Genomic DNA, 23,237 nt, shown 5'->3' with positions numbered 1-23,237 from the left:
TAATATTCTTAGCATAAAAAGTAATATTTTTTCATGGATAACACAAATAAGAGATCCATCTCACAAAATACAACCCGTAAGACCGTTTCACACGAGTTTTTGCTTTGGAGGAGAACTATAAATTTTTCTATCCGTTAGCGAAACATATAAGTCTGTTGACATATGAACGAATTTCATTTGTTATTGTATCGTAGTTAATCTAGATTAAATTTTTTTTAAAAAAACTTCATGCTTAGCTCCCACAAATTTGAAAAGTTTTACCACTAAAATATTAAAATGGTCATCTTTCTTCACTCCCTAATCTCAAAAAAGAAGGTGAGCATGGACAAAAACATGATTCGTTACAAACCCATCAAAGGGGCCGAAAGCAGGGGCATTTTAGTCCAACAACAATACGATAATCCTCTGGATTTGGATTTCGTCATCTGTCGGTTTTTGGCCTTAAAACTCGTGCATAATCTTCTACATTAATTCTCAGTGCCTGTATATATACCCCACGCAAACATGGATGTATATTGCCATTTGTATTTATTACTCTCTCTCTATATATATATACAGTCCCTTTTGCATTGACCCTTGAATCTGAACTCTTCTCCCTCACCATTGATCCATGATTCAGTTTCTGTAAGATCATCATAATATATATACAACGGCATATATTCTTGTTACAGGTGCAAAGTTTGGATTTTTATTTGGATTGAAGGTCCATTTTCTGTAAATGGGCTCTTCACACTGGATGAAAATGAGGGTCGTCTCGAGTTCCCTGTTTGTGGTGAGTTTTGTTCCAGTTGGGTAATCTATTTAATCTGTGACTGAAGAAGGGATGTTATTCTTGAAAACTGTGGTTTGATTTGTGGGAGAATCATGGGATTGCAGGTCTTGTTTGTTGTGATATCTATGGTGAGTGCGGAGACGTCTGGCTATAAGGTTCCTGTTAGACGCCAATGCAACGGGAGGGTAAGTTCTGTTGTCTGTTTGGTAAAATAATGTGCTAATGGAGTGTTTGAGATGGATTCAAGATTGTCAAACTCATGTTGGGCCTTGGTTTCAAGTTACTTTATATTCTTCTTATGATGTCTTTTTCTTTAGCTCGGTAATAGTTGTCAGTGTAGAGAGGCACTGGGGAGAAAAGTTACTTTTACAGACTATATGTATTTAAATTCCAAAACATAGATCTTTGTCATTAAATTTAATTTTAACATGAGGGTGTCGGTCTTAGTAGCTTTCCGAGGCTGAATATTTTTATGATGAACTGATGAAGTAAATTTTCTTTTAAATCGTTGAAAGAAGTGGACTGTCCGAGTTTCTTGGAAGCAAAAAACACAAATAGGATGATTTTGTGCATTAATATCCAACTTAGACTCCAGTCAGTCAGAATCTAACTAGTTAGTCAGAATCTAATTTGTAATTTTTTTTAATTTCAATGAGTGATTGCAGAGTATGAGATTGATAGCATGTATTGATCTTTACTGACTGAATCTATGTTTTTAATCGTTAGACAAAGACATTCTGAAGAGTACTGTGCCATGTATGACATTTGTGGAACTCGCAGTGATGGTAAAGTTCTGAACTGCCCTTTTGGTTCTCCGCCAGTCAAGGTATAACATTTGCCTGTCTGTTACACTGATTACCGGTGTTCAGTTGTCATAACTGTTCAAGTCTTTATTATGTATCTGACTGTTATTTGTTTAATTGTTTCATGCTGGATTTTTGGCTTTTGTGCCAAAAGCCCGGTGATTTGCTGTCAGCAAAGATTCAAAGTTTGTGCCCAACAATTACTGGAAATGTCTGCTGTACGGCGGCGCAGTTCGATACTTTACGAACACAAGTTCAGCAAGTAAGAAACTGAAATTGTTGTAGTTCGATGACACAGTTGACAATTCCAGCTTTTCTTATACCAAAATTGTGGTTCGATAATTTACTATATGAACTCCTTCTCCTGCTATAGAATAGGTGGTTATTGATTGTCAAAGGAATATTTACTAAGCAGTGAAACTCATATAAGTTATTTTTTTAAGTTCAACGCCAGTGGCTTAATTTATTGATTGTCAGTGGCTTTAGTTACTTTCTAATTATTGCATGTGAGGCAAAACTGATGGAGGTGTTAGCGTGATATATCTTTTCTTAATTTATCTTTTACTCATAAAAATTAGTACTTGGAAGCTGGAGTCTTGCTTGGATGGCTGGCTTACATGAGAGTTAGCATTGGCCAAACTGCAGTTGAGGAAGCTTATTTTATGTTGCTTTTCAATGGAATTTTATTCATGGGGAATTCTGAATTTTATATCATGTCAAGGCAATTATGTTGAATAACTTACACTGGTTTGATGATTGTGCCAAATAAAATAATTTTATATTATGTTCACTCATGGTGGTTCCGTTTTGTTACTGTAATGTTTATCTTGACAATGCAAATCATTTAAAAGTATGCATACTGCAGGTGATTCCTTTCCTTGTAGGCTGTCCAGCATGCTTGAGAAATTTCCTGAATCTATTCTGCGAACTTACATGTTCTCCTTATCAGAGTCAGTTTATTAATGTGACTTCTATTGCCAAGGTGAACGACTCCACTTTAATCATGTTTGCAACAAAAACATAATTGTTATGCTACTTCTAATGCGCACGGAAACCTTAGTTTCACTTTCTTCCTCTTCATTAAAAACTATTTGGATAGGTATCGTATTCATTTATCGATAAGGTTTTTTTTTTCTTTTATGTTATATATTGTCCAGGTTAGGAAGAATTTGACTGTGGATGGTATTGACTTTTACATAGCCGACACTTTTGGGCAAGGATTATTTGATTCTTGCAAGGAAGTAAAATTTGGTACCATGAATACTCGAGCCATAGACTTTATCGGAGCTGGTGCTAGAAATTTTCATGGTGAACTTCTACTAATTTTATTATCGTCTAGGTATCATACAAGAAGACATACTTGTGGTTGCACCTGTTCGGCTTGACCATACATTTAATTAATTTTATAATGTGATTTTCGGATCTTGTTTTTTTTTTAAAAAAAAAATTTGGTTGTCTAATTAACTGATTATTAAATATGTTGGGCAGAGTGGTACACATTTCTGGGAAAAAAAGCAAGCCCTGGTGCATTTGGATCACCATATGCTATCAATTTTTTGTCGAGTCCCCCTGAGTCATCCATGATGAAGCCTATGAATGTGTCCGCATATTCGTGTGGGGACACTTCATTAGGTTGTTCATGTGGTGACTGTCCTTCATCTGCTGTTTGTTTGAATTATGCTCCTCTTTCTCCTCCCAAGAAAGGTTCATGTTCAGTAAGAATCGGGTCTTTAAAGGTTAGAGATATATCCCTGTTGAGCGCTATAGTTAGAGATATATCCCTGTTGAGCGTTATAGTTTATGATTCGCACGACAAGGAAAATGAGAGGTTGTAAATTTCAGTATACTTCCATGTTTGTGAACTACTTGTAGCTAATTCACTTTCTATTCTTGATAAATGCAGGCAAAATGTATTGAAGTTTCCGTAGCGATACTGTACATAGTACTGGTCTCCTTATTTCTTGCATGGGCTTTCTTTCACAGGAAAAGAAAAGGAAGTCCCATGTCTAGAACTAAGCCATTGATCAATGTTCCCAACAGTGGTATTGTTCGGCGCGTTAACAGTAAAAAAGATGAGAATATTCCCATGCAGGTGCATACAATTTGAGACTCTGAATGATGTATCTGTCCCTTTAATGATGCACTCTTCCTTTGCATTGAGATACTTAGTGGTCTTTTATCTGCAATTTCTTTTTTTTAGGCTTTTACCTGTGATTTCTGTGCCACCAAACGAGTGAACTTTGCAGAGCAAATATTTTTAAAATATTTCTTCGTTATCTGAATGATTTTCTACACATTAGAAGTTGATGTGAAGCTTCTGTGTCATTTTTAACTCATTGGGGAGATTTTAGTATTATACCTTTTTCATATCATTTACATTTTTCTGAGTGCTCCTCTGAATCCATTTTACTGGTTTAATTAACCTTGCCATCTTTTGACATTTTTTCTTGTGAAGTTACTTGAATAATATTTATTTCCAATTTTCAGATGCTTGAGGATGTTCCCCAAGTTACTAATGGAGTGCAACTTTCCATAGTTCAAGGTTACATGTCAAAGTTTTACAGGTCATTTTCCATGGAGTTTAGTTAACTATTTTCGCTTATAATTGTGCAAGATTGTTCTTTTGGTTTCTGAACGATGCATTGAAATGGTTGATGAACTGATGTCTGTTTCAGGAGATATGGGACATGGGTGGCTAGGAATCCAGTACTGGTATTGTGTTCGTCAGTGGCAATTGTTCTTTTGCTTTGTCTGGGTCTAATTCGTTTTCAAGTAGAGACAAGGCCTGAAAAGGTATAATATGGTTTCTGAATTTTATTGGATTCACACATGTTATCCACCAAAAAAATCTACTTTGAAACATAATTTTGTGTTATTTTTGTTAGTTTTCTTGGTCAATTGGTCACATGCTCGAGATTATCTATGAAAACACTACTTATTTATATGTATCTGTACAAATGAATTTGTGTTCTTGCATTACTGTCATACAGCTATGGGTAGGTCCAGGAAGTAGAGCTGCTGAAGAGAAACAATTCTTTGATAGCCAACTTGCACCTTTCTACAGAATTGAGCAGGTATTGTACATTACTGATGCATCTCAGCCCCAGCCCCAGCCCCAGCCTCCACCCGAAATGAATAAATAAAAGAATACATTATATAGAGAATAGAGATTGGGAATTTAATTTGGAAAATATTTCAGCTCATTATAGCAACAATTCCGGACTCTCCCCATGGAAAAGCACCCAGCATCGTGACGGAAAGCAATATCAATTTACTATTTGATATACAGAAAAGGGTAGATTTTACTTCTGATTTTGGCTATTTAATTTTGTATATATTTGAATTCTATGGTTTTGAAGAGAAAACAATATATAATATCATTCAACAGGTGGACGCGATCAGAGCTAACTATTCTGGTTCAATGGTATCTCTGACAGACATTTGCATGAAACCACTTGGCAAGGATTGTGCCACGCAGAGCATTCTTCAGGTATGACGCTTTAATAAAACCAGATAATTTTTTGTGAATATTTGCAATTTTATCATGTTTCAAGCAAAAGAGGGTTCAAAGTTATCTATCTCTTGTACCAAAAAATATTACCGGTGTCCAACATTTAACTTCTTACAGACACCTTATAGCCATTTGTTTTGTACACTGAGAGTACAAGAGAAATAACTGGCTTGTCTTATTTAAGTAAGTATATCCATCTGTAGCTACAGTAGGATAATGCTGAAGAATTTTTGTACTACGATCAGGGCTCATCTTTGAGAATCATCACAAGATCTCTTGACTGTGTCCTATTGTAGCATTATGATTTTTTGGTTACTGGATCGATTGAAATTATTGACGTTTACGGGATTATAAGGTAACAAAGAGTCCTCTATTGATCATGTAGATCTTAACAATTTCATTAGCTGAATCTTTCCAGATGGTGTCTCCTTCTGCAGATTTGGTCTACAAGTTTATGCTTATGTCATTTAATTATCTTAGGATTATTGAATATAAACTTAGATCTTCACAATTTCATTAGCTGAATCTTTCCAGATGGTAACTCCTTCTGCAGATTTGGTCTACAAGTTTATGCTTATATCATTTAATTATCTTAGGATTATTGAATATAAACTCAAGGTCATCTATCTTTCTGTGAAGACCAAAAGCATATCTCACTAAAATACTGCAAGACATGAAAATATGACTTGGAATTTTTTTATTCTTATCATCTAAAAGTAGTTGGAAAAATATTTCAATTTAGGATGTCTGTTTTAAGTTCTGCTAACTTCGAGTTCTTTTCGGCAATTTCCTGTGCAGAAGCTTCATATTCATTATGTTATCAGTCGACTAATTAAGCTTAGTTGATGACAGTATTTTAAGATGGATTCTGGAAATTATGATAGTTTTGGAGGTATTGATCATGTCAAATACTGCTTCCAGGTATCTTTAGAGATCTCCATCCTTACCCATCAATATTCAAAAGCTCTTTCCTCCCGATTTGTACTTCCTTCTGACTCTATTTGTAATCTGGATGTTTCTTGTAGCAATATTCCTCAGCCGATACATGCTTGAGTGCATTTAAAGCTCCCCTTGATCCAAGCACCTCTCTTGGTGGTTTTTCAGGAAGTAATTTTTCAGAGGTAAAGTGTGCTGCTTTTGAGTTGATTATGTAAATGTAAAGTATGTATAAAGCAAAAACCTAATTTTAAACAGGCTTCTGCATTCATTGTGACCTATCCTGTGAACAATGCCATCGACAAAGAAGGGAATGACACCAAAAGAGCTGTGGCATGGGAGAAAGCTTTCATTCAGCTAGCGAAGGTTCATAATTCTTCTCATTTTTTTGTTATTGTCTTAGTTGTCCATTGATTCTTAATCAATAATACTGTCATTTTAAAGTTATTGTTATCTTTCACAGTGAGCTAATTCACCGATTTTATCTTGGCAATTAGGCCATGTACTGTTTAGTTTCACCATACTTAGTTCTTTTTTAAAAATGATTTAGGCACCTCTAAGAACAAACTTCCTGCCCTTGTTATGAGTTTGCATGTTAGCGCTTGGTTGTTTCATGTGAGTAGTGTAAATTTAGGAAGTATCGGTTTCGGGGGTCGTCAAGTTTGCTCAAGAGTTGAACATGTTTCAAGTAAATTTAAAATGAATTGGACTTGGGAATTGTGTCTATGAGATGCCTTTACATTTTTTTTACTGAATTCGATGTTCTTGTCTTTTTGTTTGTTCCAATTCAAATTGAGTTTGCAAAGCTAAAGTCGTATGTAGATTTTCTATTTGTTGTCTGCTATGATAGTAGACACTAGACAAATGGATCCTGTGATTCGGTAGCAAAATTAGATTTAGGATATATTATCTCCATATGTACTGATGATGCCTTGCGCCGTTAAAATTTCTCATGCTGGACACATTATACCCGTGCCTTCTGTGGCCAGTGTAGAAGTGGAATTTGGAAATTAATTATTGTTCATTTGTACTTCCCTGTCAAATATGGGACCTATTTTAAATTTCACTCTGTTCTGTTCTAATGCTTGGGATCCTTAATTAGTTCTCTTTATGCAGGAGGAGCTTCTACTGATGGTTCAATCTAGGAATTTGACACTTGCATTTTCATCAGAAAGCTCTGTTGAAGATGAATTAAAAAGAGAAAGCACTGCAGATGCTATTACCATCTTGGTACAGATGAATCTCTCCCACTCCTTGTGCACATTTCCACACGACGGTTGATAAAACCCTTGCCAAAGGAACGTAAAATAAATATGCTCGCTTTTACTTTTAGAATTTTCAGACTGCAAATTGTTTTAATATAATATTAAATCTGGCATAATAAAGATACCATTAGGTTTTGAAGTTTTAGTTGCTTATTCATATTGTTCTTACTTCTTCGTTTTCTGTTCCAGATAAGCTATCTCGTAATGTTTGCGTACATATCTCTGACACTTGGTGATACTCGTCGTTTCTCTTCCTTTTATATTTCCTCCAAGGTACGGTTTACCGAGAAACTTGTGTGCACCATGTACAAAAATCTGTCTACTGAGTGAAGAAGTTTATTTTACATTCTCTGGGCTCAGTGAGATTAGTTAATGTTGTAGCTAATTACTCTTGATTTACTACCCAGTTTTGATATCCAAAAATATTAACTTGAGATTTTTTCTTCTCTTCTATGATGTTGCAGGTATTGCTTGGCCTTTCAGGAGTTATGCTTGTCATGCTCTCAGTTCTTGGATCAGTTGGGGTTTTCAGTGCAATTGGTGTGAAATCAACACTTATAATAATGGAAGTCATTCCTTTCCTTGTTTTAGCTGTAAGCCTTATTCTTAACTTCATGTGCTTCTATTTGCAACGTTTCATGCTCGTTCTTTTTTTCGGATAAGATTTGCTTGCTCACGGTAAGAATATGGAAGTGTTACGTTGCGAGGATATTCAATTTTCATTCAATGATTTAGCTTTTGTTTGCACTACAATTTATTTGAGTTTCGATACTGTTAAAATTTATGGCATATCAAACAACAAGTTTCCTTCTATTGCTTCTAACTCATACATGATGGATATTTCCATGTTTAGAATCTGTGACTGCAAGTCTTAAAGATGCACTAATGTAAAGTGTAGGATTTTATGAAGCTGTAAAGAGAATATTGAGAAATCAAATGATGCTTTGTATAGAAGTTTTAACTCTACCTTGCAGGTGAAATTGAAGTTCAGTGATAAAAGTTTTTAATAAAAGAGAATCATTTCTTCCCGTCTCTAAGAAGATATTCCCCAAGTCGTGATATGTTTACATGCATTTTTTGGTGAAATTATCTAACCTTTTCAAAGTGTAAAGAAATAACTTAGCTCTACGGATAAACTAACTTTAACCAAGGTTAATTCTCATCAAGATTTTTGGTTATAGTATTTTTTTATGACTATTTAAGATCAGCTACTTTTCTAGGATAACGAAAAACTGCAATCAGTTTGAGGCAGCAGCTTAGGATTGTCTTGTGTGAAATCCTCCAAAGCTTGGCTTGCTAAACAAATGCTTAGAGCTTCTAACTGAAATTCTTTAGGTGATTGGATTTTCACAAACAAAGAACCATGAAAAACTATTGTTTAACTCTCAAATTTATTCAACTCTGGTCTGAGCAGCTCGACTAGCTTTTCCAATTTCACCTTGTAACAGAAGTGTCGTCATGAATATATATGTAAGGCTGTCTGAAGAGCAGCTTATATATATACTTTTAATCTTTTATCCGTAGTTGTCAAATACAAGCTAATGTATCCTTAATCGTCAGTGACAATAGCATTTGAGAATTTAGTTTCTTCCCTTAAATCATCAAATCATTTCTAAACTTGGTGACTTCATCATTGTTTCATGATTTATCAGGTTGGGGTGGACAACATGTGCATATTGGTTCATGCAGTTAAACGCCAACAGTTTGAATTGCCCATAGAGGGACGCATTAGTAATGCACTTGTTGAAGTTGGGCCATCTATAACTTTAGCTTCTCTCTCAGAGGTACTGGCATTTGCCGTCGGAAGTTTTATTCCAATGCCAGCTTGCCGTGTATTTTCCATGTTTGCAGGTTAGAACTTTAATAGGTCGTAATAGCGGTTTTACAGAAGTGGGTGGAGTAATTGTCAACCTACTGTAGATATAATGACTTTTTGAATTTGTTCACGGAATTTGGTTCACAGCACTGGCTGTCCTCTTGGATTTCCTTCTGCAAGTCACAGCTTTTGTCGCCTTGATTGCTTTTGACTTTTTGAGAGCAGAGGACAACAGGATTGATTGTTTTCCTTGTTTTAAAGTATCTAATTCAAATGCTGACCAGGACAAAGGTACTTTTTCTACATCCTCTCAGCTCCTTTCTTGTTGATTTTTATTTTGTTAACTAAGCACCAAAGTGTCTGAAAATGCAGGCGTCCATCTGCAGAAGCCTGGTCTGCTAGCTCGGTATATGAAGGTAATTGATGGCTGTTTTTTTTCGAGGGGGGTGGGGGTATGGGTAATTGTTAAGAAATAGCTTTATTGTTCCTAATGTTCTGTTTTATGCTTCTCCTAAAGATGAGTTATCTTTTTTGTGACAAACAAGTTGATTTGCAGTTTTACGTATTACAGCTTTAATTGATCTCCAGAAATCAGACTAACCCAGTATATTTCTTGGACATATTAACTTTATATGAACCCAAAGGAGTGTATATAAATATTTCTCTACGCATATGACCTAAAAACCAAGGTGAAATTATCAAAGGAGAACCTAAGAAACTTAGGGTTAGTGTCTACAGGACTGATACTTTCTATAAACACAAATGTAGAAACAACTCTGACAGTTTCATCCCCTGACAAAAGCAGACTTGGGTGGGTCCAATTCTCATAAACCATAGATTAATCTTTTAACAATAATTCTCGATCTAGTTGGCCATTTATCAGGTTTTCAAATCTTTTTTTAAACATGCAGTATCGTTGTAAAAGGGTTTGTTCACCAGCCTGATGAAAGCAACTCATTTTGGTAATTTATATTTTGTTCGTAAACATTGCACTTAAATTCCGTAGCAGATTCAAACTATGCACTGAATATATTCAAGATGAAAAAGGTCGCAGCTAAAGTAAGTAGCAGATTTAATCTATGCACTCATTTGATTATATCCAAGATGAAAAAATGTTACCTTGCATGGGCACGGTTAACTTTTTTTTACACTTCATAATACATTTGACGGAGACCTTGAAGTGTGCTTAAGGGTAATTCAAAATTATCTGTAATTTGCTACGTTTTTTGATGACTTTCTCTCATTGATTCTAGTGACCAGTAGTATACTCTGTAATTCTGGTTATTGGCATCTCTGAATTGATAAATAATTTAATATTTTTTGGTTAGTTTGTAATTGTGGAATAATTTGTTTTTTTTTTCTTTTCCGAAATCATAACCACTTACATTTCCTTGTCTAGGAATATCATGCTCCCTTTCTGAATCTTTGGGGTGTAAAATTAGTGGTTATCTGCATCTTCGTTGCTTTCGCACTGGCAAGCATAGTAAGTTGTCTTATCTAGTCTTTCTGCTGTTCTTTTAGGCTCTTTTTAGTAGTTATTTCACTTTTGGTTGCGAGGTGATTTTTTTATTTAAACTTTGAAGGCATTATGTACAAGAATTGAACCTGGTTTAGAACAGCAAATCGTTCTACCTAGAGACTCATATCTTCAGGTATTAGACTGAATATTTTCGCCCCAAGTATGATCTTTTTGTCTTTTATTGAAACTTGATGATTATCTTCTTTCTATACAGGGTTACTTCAATAATATTTCAGAATATCTCAGAATAGGACCGCCGCTCTATTTTGTCGTGAAAAACTACAATTTCAGGTGTTTTTGTCGTCATAGTTTCTCTACATCTATAAATTGGTGTCTTTGCTGTGAAATCTTTTTTTATAGATCTCCATAATAAATGTGTTATTTTTAGCATATTATTTACACTATTTGTGCCTCCTCATAGCCGAAGACAAAAAGGGAGAAAATATTAAAGAAGAAATGAATAAAAATGGCTGATAGTTGTTTGTTCTAATATGAAAAATGCTGGAGAGGTTCTGTTGCTGACAGATATTATTCCTATTACTTGGAGAATGTGGATAATTTAGAGTTTTAGTGTTTTTGGACTCTTGATCTAAGATACACGAGGCCATATTTTTTAAACTCTATACTCTCTATTACATCGTAATTTTTTTTTATGAATTATTCTATTTTTTTTCGAAGTACTCATGTTTTCATGATGTTCCTGTTTGTTAATTCCACAGTTCAGAATCAAGACAGACTAACCAGCTGTGTTCCATTAGCCATTGTGATTCTAACTCTCTTTTAAATGAGGTAAATCTACTGTCGTGGGGATAGAATGATTTAGCTTAGTTACATTTTTTTCAAGCCTTTGATATATTTAAAGATATTTTTTTCTGTTGTATAGAACCCTCTAATTACTTATTCCTTTACGCCCCTTTTCTTTGGTCTCAACTTCTATTAGAGTTTATCCATCGTTCTATCAGTTAACTGTTTGTAGTTGATCATACAATGGGGAATCAAGTTTATCGGCCCTGTGATTTGTCCAATTGCATGAGATCCCATAAGAAAAATTATGTTTACATGTGTTTACCTTGGGGTTGAAATTTTTTGACTATATAATGTGTTCTTCTACCTCCCTTCAGGCATGCCAAAATATTAAAACAAATATTTCGTGAGAAGATTTATATAGTTGAGCATTTTTCAGTGGTGTTAAAAATTGACTTGATATTACTATATTTATTTGTTGAGACAGGATTTCAGTTACCTGTTTTGTGGTTTTGCATTTTACATTATATGGGTAGACTGTTCTTTGTTGTTTTTATTTTTGTTATGTCAGTTAATTGTATGTCAGTTAATGGTATCTCAATACAACTTTTTTTTTGCCACTTTTCTTATTTAACTAATTGATATTTCTAATTCAAAAAAATTGATATTTCTAATTGGAGACTTCCTGAATTCTACAGATTGCTAGAGCATCTTTAGCACCCAAATCAAGTTATATAGCTAAACCTGCAGCTTCATGGCTTGATGATTTTCTAGTTTGGCTCTCTCCTGAAGCTTTTGGTTGCTGCAGGAAATTCACAAACGGAACCTTTTGCCCGCCAGATGATCAGGTTTCTCATCTAACTGTTTTTATTGATGCTTTCTGGTCCGGGACAAATATTTCACTTGTTATTCCATCTTTAAACATTTTCATTTCTTCATAGAAATTATGATAATATTTTTTCTTTTCTGTTAAATATACGAAAAATTAATTTGAAGGACTTGTAGCAATCCAATCATGGCAATAAATCTTGCTGGTTTCCTGGAAGATAATGAACATTTAATGATTTATTATATCCCAATGCTAGAAATTGTAGAGGAAAACTGTTACAAATAGGTGTCTTTCATCATGTACTTCGTAGTTCTTATCTATATCTAGGATTTTCTGACATGATAGTTCTTTCAGCCTCCATGCTGTTCGCCAAATGATGGCCCTTGTGGTCTAAGCCCTGTCTGCAAAGAATGTACTACGGTAATATAGTTCTTTCAATCATCAGGTTTATTTTGTGTATAATTCAGCTTTGATAAACTACCTTAGATATGCTTCTCAAATTTATGTTGTATTTTGGTTAGGAACAAAGCAAGCATCCCCCTCGGTTTTTTTTTTTCGGGGGTGGGGTGGATAATAGATGTAGTGGAAGAGTGGAAAATATATTTTAGACAGCTAATGTTTTAGATTTATTAAAAACTATCTACTTATATTTGGATTCTTTAGTGTTTTCGGCATTCTGATTTACAAAATGATCGTCCAACTACATCACAATTTCGGGACAAGCTTCCATGGTTCCTCAGTGCTTTACCTTCTGCTGATTGTGCCAAAGGTGGAAAAGGAGCTTATACAGGCAGTGTTCAGCTTAAAGGTGAACATTATAATATAAAATGTTTTTGTTTATTAGTGAACATGTTTACACCATCTCATGATTGTGAGCTCTTGGTATTGGGTGTCTGTGGACTCATTTAATTTGTATGATATTTCTCTTTTATGTGATGGAAGTGGTAACCTTGATTTCCAATTCAAATTTTCTTTTCTCGCGACACGATGTAACGAACAGAAAACAGGTCATGGTTTTTTTTTTTCTCATTTTTGGTTGCGGTTGAAAAATCAGTCTTCTATTATTCAAGTATACTTTTTGTGTAAGCAATTTACTCAATCTTCACAGTATGGTATGAACAGGTAGTGCTGGTAACAGGCTGAACTTTTTGTGATTTTATCTATTAAACTGAATGCTGTTTCTGTGTCCTATCATGTTCAAACTTTTGAAGGTTGTTTCTTGTTACTTGAATCAAGATGGTATATATGATCTCTGTAAGCTTGCTCTATGTTTGTTTGATTTTGGATGCACTGTGCTCGAGATTTCTTCCAGACTTTTTTTGCTTTCAAATTGATCATTTTTGTCCATGCTTCCATGTTCAACTTGAAGGAGTTTAGACACCAAAGAAGATTGATCAATTATCATGATCGTGATATATATTTGATATGATTTTAATATATTTATTTGTTTTTTTAATCTTGTCAAGGTATAATTATTATATTTTAAACTATATAAATAGAAGTTTTAGCCCTTTGGACATTTATCTAGGTATATACCATTCGGATTGGTCAACCCATGTGCAGTAACTATTTAAAGAAAAACAAGAAATTAAGTTATATTTGCAATCTTAACTTTTTATAAGAGATTAGATTTCTTAATAGTTGCGTGTTACAAGCTTGGTTATTGAATATTCATATATGCATTTTAAATCAATGAATTGTCTGTGCACCTCTACTATTAAAGGGAGATAACTTTGATTTTCTCTTGAATTATTTTATCTTTTTCTAATATGTTTTTATTGAATTTAAAATAGCCCAAAATAGTACTACATAATTGTAGAAGATCTACCTTTTCTACAGTCTTGATCAAATTGTTTTCATCCTTCGTCAGGCTATGAAGATGGAGTCATTCAAGCCTCGGCATTTCGTACATACCACACTCCGCTTAATAAACAAGTGAGGCATATCTGTGAGAAAAAATTGGAATTATGACCATTTTATAATGAATAATTGAAATTATGACCATTTTTAAACTTGAATGGTTTTCAGGTTGATTATGTCAACTCAATGAGAGCTGCACGAGATTTCAGTTCAAGAATGTCGGATTCTTTAAAGGTAATAATTGAGTATTTGAGCTATAAAACAGGTAGAGTTTTTGGCATAAAATTAGGAAATTTGTCCTCAGGCTGAATCATTTGTAAAATGTGAATGCATTTTCAGGATCTGTTGCCTTTTGTTCTTGATGAAGCTCCTGTTTCTGACTTATGAAATCCATATTTATTTCTTTTCGTCATTAAATTTGTACCAATGTTTGTGTACTCAGTGTAATATTTACTTTTCGCATTTTAGTTATTTTGGTACGGAAGCTATTATGTTCAGTTTTTTTTTTCCAACTGTATTTTGGCTATTATGAGAGCATTTTCTTGAAAACTTATGGATTCTTCCTTTTCATGAAATGCTGATATCTGGAACTTTTGGAAGAGAAGATATATGCAGTTCAGTTACACTTGCGATAGTGAATTTTATGTGCCAAAAATATTATCATTCTCATGTGCTGCCGTGACCAATTTTTTATCTGGTGGAATTGTGTCAGAGAGAGAGAGAGAGAGAGAGAGAGAGAGAGGGAGGGAGGGAGTGAAGAAGAGAGTTGTTTCATAGAAGGTGCATGTCATTCTCTTCTGACTATACTGGCTCTCAATTTTTTGTCTATTGCAGATTGACATCTTTCCCTATGCAGTATTCTACATGTTCTTTGAGCAATACCTTAACATATGGAAGACGGCCTTGATCAATCTTGCCATAGCTATTGGTTAGTTTTCTCTTTTCTTTTCTTTTTTTGCAATTTACACTTGATTGGGACTGTCTAATTATTTCCAGGGTGATTATTGTTAGTGGTGCCATATGCAACATGTACAATTGTTAGCTATGACATTTTTTGTCCCTCTCTCTTTCATTAATGTCCAACCCATTATGACAGGCTAACCATAAAAGTGCAACCCTTAGCGTTCTGCAGCTGAACCAGACATGTGTCCAAATAAAGTAAAAATAATTTATTCCTTTTAGCCTACACATTTGAGACTAGAAACTTGAAAACATGTTACCATTAACTAAAATTATGTCTATTCTATTAGGAGTCCTCCCTATAGTTTATAGATATAATTTCTCAGCCTTGTTTTATCGATGAATAAAACGGTGAACCCAGAGCATGCGTCTACCTCGATCAATTCCCATGGATTACAATTCCTTGGGATCTTTCTCTCGCTCTTAAGATGAAGCAGTGATATTGAAGAAATAAACTGTCTTTTAATCAGGCATACAAGTTCTTGTTCATTTCTTTCCGATGCTGTCTCCACATTATAAACTGTAGTTTCTACAATTTGACAGGTGCGGTTTTTGTTGTTTGCTTAGTGATAACATGCAGGTCAGTGTTTTACTCTTGATTATATCTCGATGTGATTATTTCTGTTTCTAATTTTCTAGTTTCACTTTTTTCCTTGTCTAGTTTGTGGACATCAGCCATAATTCTAATTGTTTTGGCAATGATAGTTGTGGATATGATGGTAAAATCCTTTTCTTCTGTCCTTAGGTTGGCATTATTATGTACCCTTGAAATAAGAATTTTAAGTTTTAAACTCGTTTCATATGTGAAATGGAACTTTTCAGGGTGTAATGGCGATCCTGTATATACAACTGAATGCAGTGTCAGTCGTGAATCTTGTAATGTCAGTGGGTATTGCTGTTGAATTCTGTGTGCATATAACTCATGCTTTCTTGGTCAGATTCTCTTCTCACTTCCCTTATTATATTTTTTCTCCATGTTGGAGAGTATTCATGTGGAAGTGCGGTGTGCATTGCCACACCGTATGATTGAAAATGGAACGTATAATACATGATAAATGTTCAAGGAGACTATTTCAGCTCTTTATTGTTGGGTTTTCAAGAATCAGTAATATCATAATTTGCCAAATTAATCTCATCGAATAGATTGATTGTTTCAACTCCGATTTCACATTCTTTTGACAGGTGACTAGCGGAGATAGGAATCAACGGATGCAGGAGGCTCTTACAACAATGGGGGCTTCTGTATTCAGGTTAGAGTTTTCCCTTTTCTTTCAAAGAAAGTTCGATTTGCTCGATCTGTGCAATTGTCCCGTTTACTGAACTAAACTATTCGGTTATGATTTTATTACAAGTCGTTCTTCAAACATGGTGCGTTAGAGGGCAGTCGAAAAGTTAAATGACATTAAAATAGAACTAGGATTCCCTTTTCGATAGTTACATGGTATGGTGTTAAAGAGTTGCTATGCATAATGTATCAAAGCAAAATTGTTGCATTGTCGTAGTTTTTTCAGAAAAAATCCCTTTTGAAGCAGTTTTGACTGACAAATTCCCTACTGTATTTCATGGCAGTGGAATCACACTTACAAAGCTTGTCGGAGTGCTTGTTCTTTGCTTTTCGAGAACGGAAATTTTTGTGGTATTTGATCGTTGTTCGCCATGATTCATCCATCAGAAAGACCCATTTTGTTCCACCACTACTAAACAATTTTTTGCAGGTTTACTATTTCAAAATGTACCTTGCTTTGGTGCTGCTTGGTTTCTTGCATGGGCTTGTACTTTTGCCTGTAAGATCTTCTCTACTTTCCCATATGCTACAATAACTATTATTAATCAAAATAAGTTGGATTATATTCTTAATAGCTCAAAGATTCATATTTGTGTTTCTAAGTTAGAAAGTTAAAACCATGTTTATATTAACATATGATTCATTTTGGTTAGAAAAAAGAAAAAAATTACATAAATCGTTGATGAAGTGTGATTCTAGACATATCACTTGAAACCTAAGATGCAAAATCCATTGAAAACTCATCAACTAGTTAAGAATCTAAGTCATCATAACTTTAAGATGACAAATCAAGAAAATCCCAGAAATGGCTTTCCGAATTCAGAAATGCGCACTTTTGATCCATCGGTTGTATTTACGATATAGAACACGTATGATTTCGTCTCACGTATAATCTTTCAGGTTCTATTAAGCGTGTTTGGTCCACCATCAAGGTGTGTTCTCGTCGAGAAGCAAGAAGATCGACCATCTACGTCCTCGCAGTTTTGATTTTACAGAGGCAGGGAATACAGATGTGCTAGGATCATACTTTTGGCTAATTGCTTATACAAAGCGAATATATTTACTGATGCAATTGTAAAGTAGGTTCAAGTTATTGTTTTGAGTTTTCTCGTTGAAATGTATGGTATTGAAGTGAAAGTTGTTGAGCCATCCTATCATCCAATAGCTTGAAATATTATTGGATCAATCTAATTATTTGTGTGACCGTCGATTATGCTAAACACTTGGTAGAATATGTATTTCTAGTTTTTTTATCTGTCATGAGACAAACACATACATCTATCAACCTCTATCATGTTGCTCGATTGCACCAAAAAAGATGATTTTAAATAAATTTGTATCACTAATTTTATAGTTCAAATGATAAATATTTTAATGAAATTCTCGTGATACATAAAAGTAATAAATATTAAATTCTAGATATTTATTCATTAAAGATGATTATTATTGGTAAAAAGATTTAAGAAAAATATATTATGTAAATGGATATGTGAATGGTTTTTTGCTTTAGTTTGTATTATTTGAATGATCGGTTCGGGCACTTGCGAGGTGCTTCAAACACGATATTCTCCAAGAGCTGTAATAGCTCGTGTTCTAAGAATGTTTACACCGATGAATTGATTCGAGTTTGATATTAAATCAAACAGAAAATACTCGAAGTAATCTTTCGTTAAGAAACACTGATATATTTTATATCTTATGTAACTGAATAACTGAAAATAAAGAGAATCAGTTGTCACATATATCAGTTTAGTTATGGTGAAAACTGAACTGACGGATGCTCTAACTGATCAATTCAGTTTGAAAAAAGTAGTTAAATAATTAAATACACATGATATGTTTATTGATGTTCGGAGACTTCAACTACTCCTACGTCACCCCTTATACCACATCGGCTAGGATCCACTAGAAGACTTTGATTTATACAATTGATTTGTACAAACCCACTCAGCTTAGGGCTTACCCAACTGCCTAACAGAACTCCTAGACTAGACTGAAGACATCACTTTCCAGTCAATACTTGTTTAACGTCTATGTGTCAAAGACTACGAATACAAGTTTTATGTCTTTGTGCAAAAGGATATTTGAGTGGTGGGGTGTGTGTGTGTGAACTAATCTTTGATTACAACACAAAAGTGTTATCACACACTGAGAGAATTGTGCTTCTAATCTAAGCTGATAACACGATGAAGTGTTCCCTCTGCGCTGATTGCTTCTTCACATCTGATATGCAATAAGCGTGCTCTTTTCCTCTGTTTTTTCGCACACTTGTTGTTTTATTGGTGTTCACTGATCTTCTATTTATAAGTGAGAAATTGATCGTACAGTGAGACTCAATAATTGTATCCGTTGCAGCTTGAATGCGTTTTTTGAGATTCGTGTCTCGACTTTTCCGAAATCTACGCTGGAACTTTTTGTTTTTAAGATTTGCTGCAACGTCCATTATTGTACTTTGATAGTACAGTTGCTTTTGTACTTTTGTGCATAGCTGGATTCCATTGAATAGGTTTATCGAGTTCTGCAACTGATTGAATCCTAACTGAGGCACCTAACTGATCATCTGAACTGATATTCAGTTGGGCTGGTGAAATCAGTTGACTCGTCAGTTGAACCGATTTCACTTTTTCAGTTGAACTGGTCAGCCAAGCTCTTCATCAGTTAAGCACTTCATCAGCTGGCCGGGCTTTTGAAGGTCTTCTGCTGAACTGCCTATCAGCTGGACAATCAGTTGAATTGTTATTTAACATATCAGTTGAGCTGATTCAGTTTGGTCAAACAACTGACACTTTCATTTCGCATATGTTAGCTTCAGTTTTGGCCCGATAACTGATCAGTTTAAAGCCTGATCAGTTCCAACTTCCTGCGCACTTAGATAAATCATTAGAAACAAAATAACAAGTTTTGTTATCATCAAAATCAAGATTAGGAATACGAAATGTTCCAACACTATTTTTAAGTATACATTGGATAACGATAAAATAAGACATGTAAAGTACAAATACAGGAAAGAAAATGAAAACCAATCAATGCACAGTAGTCTAGGCATGCTTATCGGTTCCACCGGACCGGTTTCGGACCAGTTCCTAGCGGTTCTGGGTCCGGTAAGTTTGGAACCGGTCCGAACAGCTTAGGAACCGGTTCCGGTTCCAAGTTCAAATACTTGGAACCAATCCAAACCAAGACCGGTTCGGCTTCTAATAAACCGGTTCCGGTTCGGGTCAAACCGGTTCCGAACTCTAATTTATTATATTTTACTATATAAGTAAAATTAGTAATATTTATGGACAATTTTTTATTTAGTATTTTGATTGCAAATAATTGTGATTACATAAAAAAAAATTAACAGAATAACTTAAACATTTATTTTTACAATTGAACATCTAAAATTCATCACGATTTATTAAAATATATTTTGAATATTCTGGATCTTCGTCGGAACTTGAGCTTTGGAATTCGTCGATCGCACCAGAGGTTCTATTCTTTTTTTCTGCTGCAAACCAATCTTGTAGGCACGTTAGCATGAAAAGTGTTTCTGGCTTTAAATTAGTTCTTTGGTCGCCAATGATCCTTCCACATACTGAAAATGCTGATTCGGAAGCAACACTTGAACTTTGAATGGGTAGGACATCTCTTGAAATTGCAGATAACACTGGATAAAGTTTAGAATTTACTTTCCACCAATCAAGAACATCGAAATTATCGGTAGTCTCAATATATTGACTTAGATAAATTTGGATCTCATTGTAATTGGTTGTTGTCACCGATTTTCCTTTGAACTTTTGTCGTTTCAAACTTTGAAAGAAGTTCAGTGCTCAACTTTTGCTCTTATATGTCGGCATCTCCTCCGGCTGCGCACTCGGTTCATCACATTGTTCACTAGCATACAAATCAAACAATTCTTGGAGAGAATGCATGATCGACTTCTTTTGAACGTCAACATTCTTCCCAAGAAATTTACCAAGAAATTTAGCATAATATTCAAAAAACACGTCTAATCCTCCTTGATTTTGAGTAGGATCAAGTAATGTTACTAAACCATGCACAATTTGGATTGTTTTCCATATTTGAAATAAAATCACGCATAACAGAATCATCGCGATATTCAATAAATTTATAAAACATATTGAAAAGCAAAGGTAGAAACATAGTTGAAGTAGGGTAGTTAATGGCAGAAAATTTTTCGGTTGCTTCTTTAAAAATTTCTGACAAAGAAACACATTTACTCAAAATATTCCTGTTACGCCTTAAACGCATACAAATCTCGAGGATGAGATTAATGTTTTTAATGCTGTAACATATCCCAAAGTTTTTGTTTTGATGATACCAAAACTTGGCTTAAAAATGTACTAATGTTTTATATTGAGGCATGCAGGAAATTAAGAACAAAGTTAAGTTCGGAAGATCCGAAGTTGGTTCGGACGTTCCGAAAAGGTGCCGATCAGAAGCAAAGTGGAAGCTGTTCGGAAGCTGCGAGGAGCCAGTTCGGACGGTCCGAAGACGTGATCGGACGTTCCGAACACAAGCAATCAAATCACTTGAATGCGGAGACAAATTGATCTGACTGTTGATTGAGTAAGATTTCGGACGCTACGAAGGACATGATCGGACGCTACAAAGTGTTGAAGATTTCAAATCTCTGGAAACGCGGGAATGTTCGGACGGTACGAACTTGAGTTCGGACCTTCCGAAGCTGGTCATACACTGTCTGAAAGAACCGTTCGGAAGAAACGAAGCTGGATCGGTCCCTCCGAAGCATATGTTCGGACCCTACGAAGTCAAGAACGGACGATCCGAAGTCATCCCAGAATTACGCAAATTGATTTCAATCACATCGGACGTTCCGAATCATAAACAGAAGATCCGAACCTTGGCGTCCAAGACTAGTATAAATAGGCCTTTGAGGATGCATTTTCAATCATCCCACTCCACTCTCTCTTGTCTCTTACAAAGCTTTCTACTATCTTTTGTGTGCGTTGATTAAAAGAGTTGTAATATCAAAAGAGTTGTAGAAAAAGAGTAATACTCTCGAGTGGGTTGTAAAGTTCGTGGCTATCCTTGGAGCCCTCAAGGCCAAGTAGACGCATCGAGGCGTGGTTGTAAAAGCTAGCTTGGAGCTCCTAAAGCCAAGTCGATATAGTGATACCTCGATCCTCATCGAGAAGGGGAGACGTAGACGATTCTTCGTCGAACTTCCATAAACATCTCTATCCCTCTTTACTTTACGCATTTACTTTACTACGCATTTATTTTACGCACTTACTTTACGCATTCATTTTATTTGTGATTGTCCCTCAAGTCTTCCGCTTGCAATTTTTGCAAACTCGTTTTAAAAACGCTAAAGGGCCTAAAAGAACCTATTCACCCCCCCTTTAGGTTCTTCAAGTGGTATCAGAGCAAGGTTTTTCAAAATCTTTTAAATGGCCAATCTAGCAAGCGAGTATGCCCAAGGACAATCCACAAATCGTCCCCCTCTTTTCAATGGTACTAATTACGGATATTGGAAAAATAGAATATCTCTATACATCCAATCCGTCGATTACGACCTTTGGAAAATAACGGTGAAAGGTCCCTATATCCCCATGAAAACGGTGGATAATAAGGAAATTCCTAAGGGAATGGATGACTTCACCAAGGACGATATGAAACTTATCTCTCAAAATGCTAAAGCTATGAATATTCTTCATTGTTCTCTAGATATGAATGAATACAACCGAATCTCGGCTTGCACCTCCGCCAAAGAGATTTGGGACAAATTGGAGATTTGTCACGAGGGAACCAATCAAGTCAAAGAAACGAAGATAGACCTTCTCCAACTCAAGTACGAGACCTTTGAGATGGAACCCAAGGAGGATATCGACACCATGTTCCGGCGGCTCACCCAAATCATCAATGAGCTTGCCCAACTTGGTGAGAACTACCCAACTAAACAAGTGTGGAGGAGAGCCCTTCGAGCATTACCGGCGGAATGGGATGCAAAGCGCACGGCTATCATTGAATCCAACAAGGGAGATGCGGCATCCTACGACCTTGATCAACTTCATGGGACCCTAAAGACCCATGAACTTGAAGTATCTACCCGGAAGGAGACAAAGAAAGATGACGATAAAGTAAAGGCGAAAGGGATCGCCTTGACCAGTCAACTTGAAGATAGCGACGATGAAGAAATGGCACTCCTCACTAGAAAGTTCAAAAGATTCATGCGGAGTTCCAACTTCAACAAGAAAGACAAAAAGTTTGAGAAGGAAGTGACCTGCTACAACTGTCAACAAAAGGGTCACTATGCAAACGAGTGTCCCTCCAAGAAGAAGGCCGGCAAAGACAAGAAAAAGGCCCTTCTAGCCACGTGGAGCGACAGCGACAACGAAGAGGAGTCTACCCTATGCTTCATGGCGAAGGAAGATCATCTGACCGACTCGGATGACGACGAGGTACCCTCTTACGATGAATCAATGTTTTCAAAACCGGACCGGACCGGCCGGTTGGACCGGTTCAACCGTGAACCGGCCTTCAGACCGGTCCGGACATAAATAAAAACCCGGAAAACAGGTTTAACCGGAAAAAACCGGTTAAAACCCGGTTCAACCGGAAAAACCGGAAACCGGCCGGTCTTCAGGAACCGGCCGGGTCTGTGAAATTATTAAAAAATTGCCCAGAGATCGGCGACGGTTATTTCAAAACCGTCGCTATATAGCGACGGTTAAAGAATAACCGTCGCAATTTAGCGACGGTTTGTTTAAAACCGTCGCTAAATAGCGACGGTTTTTGATGTTTGCTACTTTTTTTATAATTAATCTTGATGTTTAATTGGGCACTTAAACTTGGTCATCCCTATTTGGTTACATGTTATGTGTAATTTGGATTTTTGAATTTGAAAAATGATTTTTATTTTGATATTTATTGTAATTTTCATCTTAAAAATTAAATAAAAACTATAAAA

At 35.4% G+C, this 23,237-nt stretch overlaps 1 protein-coding gene across 3 annotated transcripts; it reads left to right on the top strand.

The window, feature by feature from the left end:
* Nucleotides 1-364: 364 nt before the first annotated feature.
* LOC140827569 (uncharacterized) lies at nt 365-17,303 on the top strand. Of its 3 annotated transcripts, none has more exons than XM_073190277.1 (39): nt 367-772; nt 877-957; nt 1,505-1,598; nt 1,730-1,837; nt 2,441-2,557; nt 2,733-2,883; nt 3,064-3,311; nt 3,479-3,667; nt 4,063-4,139; nt 4,251-4,368; nt 4,566-4,649; nt 4,775-4,870; nt 4,964-5,065; nt 5,939-6,007; nt 6,112-6,207; nt 6,281-6,388; nt 7,139-7,252; nt 7,477-7,560; nt 7,752-7,880; nt 8,940-9,138; nt 9,251-9,394; nt 9,476-9,519; nt 10,503-10,586; nt 10,687-10,755; nt 10,837-10,913; nt 11,342-11,411; nt 12,065-12,214; nt 12,550-12,615; nt 12,859-13,003; nt 14,066-14,130; nt 14,224-14,289; nt 14,890-14,983; nt 15,559-15,595; nt 15,677-15,734; nt 15,838-15,948; nt 16,198-16,265; nt 16,585-16,651; nt 16,731-16,799; nt 17,201-17,303. In XM_073190277.1, the coding sequence occupies exons 3-39, from the start codon at nt 1,527-1,529 to the stop codon at nt 17,285-17,287; spliced, it is 3,732 nt and encodes a 1,243-aa protein (XP_073046378.1). In that variant the 5' UTR covers nt 367-772; nt 877-957; nt 1,505-1,526; the 3' UTR covers nt 17,288-17,303. The 3 variants fall into 3 exon arrangements, 2 of the variants coding, with proteins under 2 accessions (XP_073046378.1, XP_073046376.1); XM_073190275.1 differs by having other exon boundaries at nt 1,499-1,598; XR_012116991.1 differs by lacking the exons at nt 16,198-16,265; nt 16,585-16,651; nt 16,731-16,799; nt 17,201-17,303 and having other exon boundaries at nt 365-772; nt 1,499-1,598; nt 14,912-14,983; nt 15,838-15,950.
* The last annotated feature ends 5,934 nt before the right edge of the window (nt 17,304-23,237 follow it).

Source organism: Primulina eburnea, chromosome 3 (assembly GCF_022965805.1).
Source record: "Primulina eburnea isolate SZY01 chromosome 3, ASM2296580v1, whole genome shotgun sequence".
Taxonomy (NCBI): domain Eukaryota; kingdom Viridiplantae; phylum Streptophyta; class Magnoliopsida; order Lamiales; family Gesneriaceae; genus Primulina; species Primulina eburnea.
The sequence above is the reverse complement of the archived record's forward strand: the minus strand, read 5'-3'. Positions and strand labels throughout refer to the sequence as shown.

What these genes read in the sequence shown, in the direction of transcription:
- LOC140827569 (XM_073190277.1), top strand. Translation starts at nt 1,527, where the DNA reads ATGTATGACATTTGTGGAACTCGCAGTGATGGTAAAGTTCTGAACTGC. An exon ending in CTTTCTACAGAATTGAGCAG is followed by an intron (nt 4,650 to 4,774) that starts GTATTGTACATT and finishes AAAATATTTCAG; the next exon opens with CTCATTATAGCAACAATTCC. An exon ending in ATGTCAAATACTGCTTCCAG is followed by an intron (nt 6,008 to 6,111) that starts GTATCTTTAGAG and finishes TGTTTCTTGTAG; the next exon opens with CAATATTCCTCAGCCGATAC.